Source organism: Colletotrichum karsti, assembly GCF_011947395.1.
Source record: "Colletotrichum karsti strain CkLH20 chromosome Unknown Scaffold24, whole genome shotgun sequence".
In the NCBI taxonomy this organism is placed as follows: Eukaryota; Fungi; Ascomycota; class Sordariomycetes; order Glomerellales; family Glomerellaceae; genus Colletotrichum; species Colletotrichum karsti.
This window is the reverse complement of record NW_024065924.1, coordinates 206,290-217,403: the sequence shown is the minus strand read 5'-3', so window position 1 is coordinate 217,403 and position 11,114 is coordinate 206,290. Positions and strand designations below refer to the sequence as shown.

Sequence of the window (11,114 nt, the reverse complement as noted above, 5' to 3'; positions counted from 1 at the left end):
TCCGTCTCCCACTTCCGCTTCGGGACTATCTGGCCTGCAGCTCGCCTCGCCGCCGTGGATGGGGTATTCCAGACCTTCCCAGCTGGGCTGATAGCAAGTTTGACTGTGAGTGACTCTCCGCAAACATCTCTTGTTTTGTCTCCTCTCGTCCTTACGTCTCACCCTTCCTCTATCGTCGACAGCTTTCACGCTGTGGATCCAGAACGACGCTATCATCGTCATTCGCAAAAGGAATGACAACATCAACCCACTTTCGCCGTCTTTTATCACCACCACGTCGACATGAAGCATACTGCGCCGCAACATAGCTAACATGCTCCGCCGCATAGTATCGTCGAGAAATATTCCGACCGAGTTCGATCAGCCCGACGTGCACATGTCGCCTTCCCCAGGAGATGCTCCGTCGTCGCCAGATTCGAGTCGCCCCGGCGGCCTGGCGAGCGTCTTCAAGGGTCTGACGGGTGCTAAGTTGACCAAATCTCCTCCGCCGAGCCTAAAGTCTACCTCCTCTATCCTTTCGCCGATAGCTGCCAACGTGAACGCTACACGTACGACCTTGCGTCTTTCGCCGAACCACATGGAATCGTTCGAGTTATTGAGGGCTGGGAATGGAACCGCGAGCGATCGAATTGCCGCCGCGAACTCCCTCCGATATGCCGTCTCCGAGTATCCTCTCAACCCCGTACAGGACATATGGTATGCGGCAAAGGATATGATCGATGCGACGAAGCCAGAAGCTGAACGTGTGGCTGGTTGGGAACTTCTTTCGGAATGCGTCAAACACAAAGAAGCGTCGGATCTCGATCGCAAGGAGTACTTCCAGACTCTGACGGCTCCTGCAAATCCCGAAGACTTCCATCTGCAACTTGCTGCTGTCGTGGATCTATCGAAACATGGAAGACAATTGAATGGGTTCGATTACGACGTGATCCCTTTGCTGCGCAAGTGGCTTTGCGAAGCATACCAGGCCGTCAAAGTCGCAAGAAAGCAGGCTAGCCGGGATGCGAAGAAGAATGCCTCGAAAGCCAAAACCTCGGCTGCCGGAGAGGAGGAAAATCTCAACCAGTTGTTCATTTTCATCAGCGAGGTCATCAAATTTGGCTCCAACGTGGCCGATGAATCCGCAATGTCCGGCCTGATGAAAGCGCTCGTCGGTATTTGTCTCAGCACTACCATCGAAGCGGACTTACGGGCCTCCATCAGCGTCATCGATACCATTGTGACATTCGGCACCCTGCCCGCGGAAAGCTTCAAGGAGTGTGTTCTTGTGCTTGGCTCGATCTTCTGCCTGGTGCCGAACCTTTCCAAAATCGCATGGCATACGATATCCCTCTTACTGAAATCGCACAACGGCCCCGCGGCGGTAAGGGTCCTCGTCGACTTGTTGCGACATCTTCCCCGTGACGGAGCCAGTAAAGGAAAAGATACGAGGGACATCCGTGGCGTGCTGGCTGTCCTGGAGAAGCTGCTGACAAAAAGCATGGAAAAGGGCTATCCGCCCGTGCCCTATGCGCTGCTTATTGAAGGTTTAGTCGCTGCCGTTCGCAGTACAGATTCAGGCCGAGTCCACTGCGCCATTCTCAAGCTGGTGAACTCCCTCTTCCGAGATGGAGATGGTAAAGTCCACAGTCTGATTATTGAGGAAGACTGGGCGGATCTGTTGGACGTCGCAATCGAGTGTTCAAAGAAGGCATCCCCTAACATGGTCACTGGCATCGGATTGATTGCTCCGGAGACGGAACCTGACCGACCAGATGAAGCCATTGGGCTCGAGCTTCTGAAGCTTATCGCGCGCCTAGAGGATCTGGCCAGCATGAGGACGGGCGAAATCGTATCGCGACAGATCATCATTAAATTCTTCATCAGCATTCACGCTCGTCTTCCGGACTCAGCGGCACGAGTTGTTCTCACCTACTTTCAGGAGTTCCGATGCTGCTCCCCATCAGACCTGCAATGGGAAGAAAATCTGTCGCTGGTCCTCAAAGAATTTTATGCCAACAGGAACCGTACCTCTCAAACCCGTCTTCTGGCACTTCAAGCTGTGACGGAGGCGTACGACATGATGGATCTCATCGGAGAAGGGCTCGGCGATGACGTTGTCCCCAACTTGATCAAGGACCTCCTCAGCAATATAGCTGATGAGACCAATCTGCTAGTTCTTGAGTCTGTTGTCTCTTTCATGGTGTCTGTTGCTGTCTCCTCCGACAGAGAACTTTTCGACTACATAACAGACACTTTGAGGACAATTGTTGTCAATGAGCGTCTCTTGTCGCCGATACCATCATCCACAACGTCTCGACCTACAACGCCGGTCATGAACGAAGCGACAGCCCCTCAAAAAAGCCACACAGCTTCAGGAGTTGTGACAAGAGGCTACGTCAAGCTATTTATGCGCTGCATGAACCTCGACGGTGCGAAGAGTTTGAAGCTTTTCGATACACTAGTCAATACGGCGAAGACGAGCTCTTGCAAAACCGACGCTCGGCTCGTGGCGATGAAACTCCTCTTCCGCCTTCGAGCAGACTGGGCCAACCGAGTCTTCTTGATCCAGGATACAGAATCCGATGGTTTGGCAGCGACCCTTCAACACACCGGTCCACTTCGAGCTCGGAAGCACGACGAGGATCACGCTCAAGCTGCTAGATCCAGAGCGGAACATGGCGCCGTCACTAGAGCTACGAGGGGGATTTCTTTTAGCAGCTCTTCGACCCAAGATAGAGCGTTTCCGATTCGTTCTGCTAGCGGCGCAAAGCAAATTCACCCGTACAGACAACTTTGGGCATTGCCTGATTCCGAAGCTCTGCCAGAGTCTCCATCGGCCATCGCAAGCCCGATACTGGTCTCGCACGTCGAAGAATCAGACATCGCAATCCCAGAATCCACCGATGTGGAACCTAGACATATTGCCCTGAACATGGAGGCTTGGCTTGACGCAATAGTCCACATCGTTGAGAATGGAAGCGACTGGGAGGTTTATAGCATGGTGCTGGTGCATCTACCCTCACAACTGACCAATCACGCCATCTTCAGAGGCGCAGTGCCGCAGATCAAAGAACTTCGACGGGTGGTCTGCGAACAGATTCGGACGAACAACTTTCAAGAGCCGCCCAACTGCACGAGCTTGCGGCGCGCCGACGTCGCCATCTGTCTTTTCCACAGTCTGACCATGATATTAAGTTATCATGAGTTCTTCCTGAAGGACCAAGAAGATGAAATTGTACAAGCGTTCGTCAAGGGCATTTCGACTTGGGAGCGATGCGCCAAATATTGCATTCACGCATTGTCCATCTGCTGCCACGAATTGCCTCTGTCCACCAGCAAAACACTGGTGCAGATGTTGCAGAAGATGGCGCAAATCATTACGCAACCGCATGTTGCTATGCACATCTTGGAATTTCTTGCGTGTTTGAGCAGAATGCCCAACATGTACGTCAATTTCAGAGAAGACGAGTACCGCATTGTTTTCGGAATCTGCGTTAGATATCTTCAGTACGTCCGAGATAAAAAGCAAACGCAACGAGGCAGTCTCCACAGCGAAGCGGCAACGCCGACTAGCACGACAGCACCGGAGATTCTCCATCCCAACGCGGCTGACGACCTTCCTCAGTACGTGTATGCTTTAGCATATCATGTCATCACGTTTTGGTTCTTGGCGCTAAAACTGCCGGATCGTGCTAATCACGTCGGTTGGATTGCTAAGAATCTGCTTTCTGACGTCGACGGCGGACAAAACCCTGAAGAGCAAGCATTGGTCACCCTCGACTTTATGCAGAGAGTGGCCTACGCTGACGCTGACGAGTCTTCCGAAGATCTCCTTTTTACTAAAGAGCGATTTGGTGAAATTCTGAAGCGTAGGTGGGTGATGGGCAACAGTATCGTGACCATTGAACAGTCGACAACCACAGGCTGGTCTCAGATCACCAAGCGTCAACCTTCCGGAACATCGTCTTACATTGTGCACGAGAACTTCCGACCGCGTCCAGCCCATCAAGCACAATACATATCTGACTTTGCAAGAGATGGACAACCGACGAACAACAACATACTGCCTAGCCACATCATGGTTCAGCTGATGACTTCCACCCCACAAACTACAGACGGCGCACGCCCGGTCCCCCTCCCGGACGACGAAGCAGTCCAGCGAGCTGTGAGGGTCTTTGACCGCAACTCAACAGTAGATGGGCACAAGGTCGGAGTGATTTACATCGGCGAAGGCCAAACACAAGAAGCCGAGATCCTTGCCAACGTATCAGGCAGCAGCGACTACGTGACGTTCCTTAACGGACTGGGCACTCTAACGAAGTTGAAGGGCTCCAAATTCAATACACAGGGCCTCGACAGAGAATACGACAGCGACGGCGAGTACACCTTCTGCTGGCGCGACCGAGTCACCGAGATCGTATTCCATGTCACCACGCAAATGCCTACGAATCTGGAGCGAGACCCACACTGCATCAACAAGAAGCGACATATTGGCAATGACTTTGTCAACATCATCTTCAACGATTCGGGTATGCCTTTCAAGTTCGATACCTTTCCGAGTGAATTCAATTACGTCAACATCGTCATCACTCCCGAATCGCGAGCAGGCTTCCTCGCCATGAGAGAGAACCCGCCAAGCGAGAAGCACCCGCCCTTCTACAAAGTGCAGGTCATGAGCAAGCCAGGCTTCCCTGAGATCTCGCCCGCATCCGAGACAAAGATGGTCAGTCTGAGAGCACTCCCCGGGTTCATTCGTCTGTTAGCGCTCAATGCTTCCGTCTTTTGCCTCGTATGGGCAAATCGCGAGGTTGGCGAGCACATCAGCTCTTGGCGCAACCGACTTAGGGAAATCAAGCGGCTCCGTGAAAAATTCGGTCCAAAGAACGCATCAGTCACGAGCCATCCGTCACATCCTCACTTTGGCCACATGAATAACGCTTCGACCCCATCACCACCACCTACCTCACTCGGCGGCGCTGTGGTTGGCCCCAATCCCCATGGAATTGACGCCAAATCAGCCAGCATGCGCGACAGCTTCAGCAGTCTCCGCCGATCGTCTGTGGCAACTTTTTTCACAAGCACGAGCGAACAGACCAGCCATCGTAGCTCGATGCTGTCGACCACCACCAACGACACCGAGATCGTCCCCGGTAACGGACTCGACTCGTTGGTCGAATCGGTCGACTTTTCCAAATGGGCGTAAATATACAAAGAACCCCATGGTTCTTATTGCTATTCGAGATCAGTAGCAAGCGACATACAAACCAAAATTCCGGCGTGGATGTGTGTATTGGGTACTAATGAAGAAAAACCATGTATTGAAATCCTCGACATACGGCGTCATTGATGACTTTTCTAGCCATGGGAAGCAAGGATTATAAGGGGATGGAGGCGGCTGCTTCGGGATGAATACCACCAAAAGTTTTTTGTTCTCTACTTTACAGAGGCGTTTTGGTCCTCGTTCGTGTGTAGGCTATTGTGACGAAAAGAAAACATACTCCTTTCCACATCTCACGATTCAACCCGCCACAACTTAGTGCCTTCTACTCAGCGCTTCCAACTCGTCGGCTTCGACAACCTCTTCCACGTTCCATCGTGTGCGAATGTCGACGTGTCTCCTCTTGCCCGACCAGCGGCGCTATGCAACACACTGCATCTCTTTTGGCACTTGTACAATGTGTTCTTCCCAATACAATTCCACACTTTTCATCCTCTAGATTGCTGCCACCGTCCTTCATTGAGTATTCCGATATCATTATCCGGACAATCAATACGCTTTATGAACCCGCGATGTTCAAGATCGACTCTCGCTTGACACTAAGAAAGAGAGCTGGCGTATTTTGTGCCAAGAACGGCACCGTTTCGGAAAGTGGGAGAGCTCATTCTCGTTCTCACGAGTTCCAACACGGTAGTTCTACCACTTGTCGTGTTGCTTCGTGACATTTCGACTGAAAGTCAACCGCGAAATTTTCTTTCATACGCCCATGCCCATGCCCAAGATTATTGACCATATAGCCCCCTCGGACTTCAAAACAGCGAGTGGCCCAGGCACAGACAGCTCAATCGGCATCATTGATGACACGCTATTTATACCAAAGCCCTGTGATCCCCCTGAAATCACTAAGCAATCACAGCAGTCGTCATCTAGGCTTTGTCCGGGGATTTCAACATCTTGTTGGTTGAGGTTGCAATAAAGCCGATCCCCAGTCATACAAGACAGCATTGGTGAGCTTGCCAGCGCAGACCTGGTCTATATAGACAGCATCATCGCTCGAGTATTCAAAATCATAAACCCGGGACTCGGGACACCACCGAAAAACGAAAGTCATTTGTCCGCCTGATGTTCTTCTGGCCCAAAACTCCCTTCTCTCGACTTCGTGCTGAATATGATTAGGCAGGAGGAAAGGGAATACCGAACTTACCCGCAATCAGAATAGCACGCGGGTTCATCTCTGTAGGACCACGGACGGATACGATCAATAAGTCTGTCATGAAATAGTCTACTTAAAATTTGTAGTTTGGTGTTTCGGGAGACTTACAGCACGATTCGATCGTCATCCACGACGCGAACTCTACGCATCTGTCAAACACTCTTGGCAGGGGGCATTATTTGGAAGACCCAAACGACATCTTTTCACACATCACGCCCGGAAGATAAGTACAGAATCGAACGAGTATACGTTCATTGTAACTTGCGCATCGCTAACCACAATATGTCGCCGCAGCGACACTGCGCCATCCGCTCATCTTCCTCATTTCAAAGCACACGACAATCAACAAACTAAGCCCCGAAGCAATAACAGAACATCACCAGTCTCTCACAAGACCCACAACACTACATCAACATCCAAATCCAAACCGTGAATTGCACAAATCTTCATCAACAACACAAGCTCGACGCGAGTCGATAGTATCCCACCTAGGAACCAACCACATCTCGGAAACCTTACCCCTCTCCTCTCCCCTCGCTACGCCGCCGCCGCGACACGATCTCATCGCACGAGGCCTAAGCACACCCCCAAACCGGAAATCCGAGAAAACCTTGCGACCATCGTGGCTTCCGCTTCCAGACGCTCGGCAGACTCCAAAACTCCCCGATCCAGCAAGACGCACCTCGAGCAAAACGTCAACTCTCCGGCGTAGCGAACCAATGGCGACTCTGGCTTCGCGAGTCGGCGTGTTCTAGATTCCTACGGGGGCACAGACTAGGACTATTCAGCCGCACCAACACGAACCTAGATGAATTCTCTACGATATGTTTAGACCTGTGCTTATAGTTTTTATATGGTCTTAGATAGTTTGATGGAGTTTACTAGTTGATAACTTCTTTTCAAAGGCCTTGCTGGTTGTGAATTGATGGATATGATGCGTGATGCCTCGACATGGGGCTGAGACTCACTCACCCCAGCTCAGCCAAGAAGCCACGGCCAAGACCCAGCGTTCAGGACCAACAACCGCCCCCCTATTTTCCTCATCTTCGTCGCCCAACCAACATGGCGTGGGAAACGCAATCTCTTTTCCAAAGGGCGCTCACTGTTCAAAACGTCCTCGGTCACGACATCGTATCAGTTTCCCCCTCACGACATCCCGCTATCGTAGACAGCGAGCTTCTCTATCCTCACATCCACATATTTCCCCCCGGAGAGCCGTCTCTTTAATCGCAATTGTCATAGAAGTAGGCGGCCTAGTCGGCATCTTAGACAAGACTTTCTGTCTAATATACTAAACTTGAACAAGCAATTCAAGTTATCCATCTCGTTGCAGCTGTTTCTTACCAAGTCCTGCCGAAAGTCCTTCTTTCTCTGAGGGTTATTTTCAATCCGGCGGCAGTAGTAAGAGCAACGAACAACAGAAAGAGCACCACAGTTAAGCTGCTAAGTAGCCAGCCCTCTTTTGTGTGCCGACTGAGCGGCCCTGAGAACTGCAAAGTAACGGTCATTTCCACAAGTGAGCTGAAGAAAAGCCTCACGCATGACGGACCAGAATGAAACCATTTGCCTCAGTCGATTTTCCCAACGATGGACGGCATTTCACTTCTAGCGATCTATCATTCTGAAGCGCTTGTCCTCGGGTTCACCGTTTACAAGTCAATCAGACAATGCCAACCAGCGATCTATTTTCTGGACTGTGTCTTCGGGGCAACTATCATCGTATGCTTTCTTTCAGTCGCAAGGAACCGATGTCAAAACGCCCTTCCGCACAAGACCGCTTGACAAATTTCTCAACTGCCGCTGACCGCAACTTCCGCCATTCCTCCCAAACAGACCCCATCAGGAACTCATAAGAAAAAACCACTTGATATACGCACCCATTCGTCTCCACTTATGAAATGCAACGAAAGCCACCGATTTACGAATTTCCTCTTTCAGAACACCATGTCAGAAAAAAACTGATAAGGGCATAGGGATATAGGGGACTTTGGTAGAAAAACAAAGAACAAAAATCCGTCAGCAGTATCAAACAAAACTCGCATACAACCCGCGTCTAACCTCCGCCTTGGCTACATGCCTCTCTAGACCGGGATACGGATACACAATAACAGAGCGAATATTAGCAGGAAAGACGAAAAAAATGTCACCCATGTCACCCGCATGCATATGCCGCTCCCTTGCGCGTCAGTGATCGCAGCTCCGGTTTTCAGATGCCTTGTACCACCTCAAGCTCGCCTTGGTCACCTCGCTTATACACCGCAAGACGACTTTTACCCCGGCGGAAGTTTCTCCGCCTCCCAATCACACCCGGGCTCTTACTCGCGATAGTCACCGTGGACGGAGTGCAACAGGGCGATGATGATGTCCTCATCGTCCAACGAACCCAAAGCAGAGGCAACCCGCTCTACAAAAGGGCAGAGGCGCCGTAGTTGGCCCATTCTACCTCGTGGAACCGGAGAGGGGTCCGCGGTCTAGCTTCCGAGGGCAGCATCGTCCTGTGTCCCACCCGGCACCGCGTAGTGAAAAGAGGGGTTGGAGGAAGAAGAAAACGGGGTTCCCAGCTCCTTGGGACCGTCCGAGAAGCTAGATACCGAGAAAACCGCCGAGCGTTTAGTCCCGTACCGTGGCAGACTTTTCTCGAGCAGAAAGAAATGCAGACGGCGTACTCGTAGTGTATGTAAGACGGATGCCGTCTCCGCGAGTGGGTCTGCGAGGTGTTCTCCGCACACAACATACGCCTCTTTCTCTCTCTCTTTCTCTTGTCGTATAACGAGGTAAAAAAACGTAAAGAACGAAAGTCTTCTGGTGTTTAGCATCCTGCGCTAGAGCACAAGCAAATTCTACTCAACATTTCCGGCCGAGATTCTCAGAACGTCTATGCGAGCGTATGTACGAGCATCTGAGACGGTGGTTGCAGCCTTCACCGAGGGCACGCAGACGACCCCCTGTTGGGTTCACCCCTCTCTTCTTTGTCCTTCTCAAATCCCAACCCTTGTCTTTCTGCGCGTCAGCTTCAGATCAAATGGGGATTGATTGGGGAGGTGACACGAGCTGCCGCTCCAAACCCACGCGGGTAGCGTCGCACAGGAGGAGCGGCCGCTGGCCGCCGTCAATCAGGGAGCTTTCCCCTCGGAGGCAGGTGGCCGTGTTGGCCCGCAGCAGCGAGGTTTTAAAGACAGGACCGTGCTGCTGGAGAAGCCCAGGAGGGGTGGAGGGCCGGCCTTCTTGGGCCCGAGATCAGCGGTGACCTTAACAAAAGAAAAGAAAATGCTGGGGTACGGAAACGCGCGACGGTGCTGTGCCGTTTTGCCCACCCTCCACTTCCCGTTTGGTACAACGTTGGGCTCAAAGGCTTTCCATCACCGTATAGGCCGATTCGGAAGATAAAAACGGTGTCGATTACGTTGTCGTAGAGAGATACAGACGAAAAGCCGCAGGGCTTAACCGTTGAAAACGTCGGATGGCTGCTCGGCACGGAGGTGTGGATCGACTTGCCCCTATCGGACGGACCAGACCGGTCAGTTGATTCTGCCTTTCGTTCGCTGTGTGCACATGGCGTAGGTCAGCTGCGAAAGTCTTACCCGCTGCGTTTTACTGTAGCCCAGGCGGAGTTTCTCCCGTCTCCATGCTGACAAGCTTGAGTACGTAGATGCTCGCATGAGCTGCTTCTCTTCTCAGGTGCAGCTTGCATTACAGCCGAGGAACTTGCTCCGCTCCGCGCCGAATAGCTGCGTTCGAGCAGAAAGACCAATAACGATTTCGTACGATTCGAGCTGCATCGTTGATACGACGGAGCAGACAAACGGTACCTGGACCAGGGATCCGGGGAGCAGGGATGAACGGTGTTTGCCCCGTTTGGTTTCGGTTGGTTGGGTCGCACGTAGGACGGAGATAACCCCGGTCCGCTCTCACCGGGATGCCGGACGCTAAGCCAGTAGTCGGCCTGGTTCGGCTGCTCCCGGCCACCCGGACCAGTCGAGTTCAATCGTCCCTAGTCTGGAATATTCCCAAGGCCTGTGAAGTCCCCGGACACGTTGGAGACGTAGTAAGGGTCCGTGTGTTGGCTCTTCATCAGGCCATCCAGATAGTGTACTGAAGATTTTCTTTTATGGACTTGTTGGTGGTCGGTCAATTTACGCGAGACGCTTCGGTATCGCAACTCGGCCTGCCTGATCGGCAGTCCTAGTATCGGATTTCTCTCAGCGCCACCTCGGAACCGACAGGGTGTGTGTGCATGACGATTTTCGGGGCCGATGTCTGGTGATCGTCGGTTGGGCTTCAATGACTTATTCCTTATTGCGGCTCTTGAGAGGAGATCAAATACTTCCTCCAAGACTCCGCCGTTGCTCGGCGAGGGATATTTGTCATTTCGATGCTATTGTGTCTGTGTTTATGACACTTGAAAAAGAACTTCACTCTCGTCTGCTATTACGTACGCAGATAAAGGGGGCATGCCAAGTCTCGGTGTATGACCGCTCGGCGGATTGAACGTTTTCTGGTTTGGAAAAACAGGTCTTTGGAGCGCAGATATGAGCCCAGAACTGGGAAGCTCTGCTGTTGGTGTTGTTCAGGGGCTTCTGTCACTTAGTGTCTACCCTGGCCCTCCTTGATGTCAGGTCAAACCCAATTTGGCGGACCTTGCCAAACCCGCCTGCTCTTGGAGAGACTGGGCGCTGATTGCATAGGCGTTCGTCATCCAGG

The 11,114-nt window shown here is 52.0% G+C and overlaps 1 protein-coding gene across 1 annotated transcript; it reads left to right on the top strand.

Annotated features, from left to right (window-relative positions):
* Positions 1-313: 313 nt before the first annotated feature.
* CkaCkLH20_07558 (GTPase activating protein) lies at positions 314-5,185 on the top strand (the record flags this gene model as incomplete). Its single annotated transcript, XM_038890275.1, has 1 exon — positions 314-5,185. One exon carries the CDS (start codon positions 314-316, stop codon positions 5,183-5,185), a length of 4,872 nt encoding a protein of 1,623 aa, XP_038744325.1.
* Positions 5,186-11,114: the final 5,929 nt, after the last annotated feature.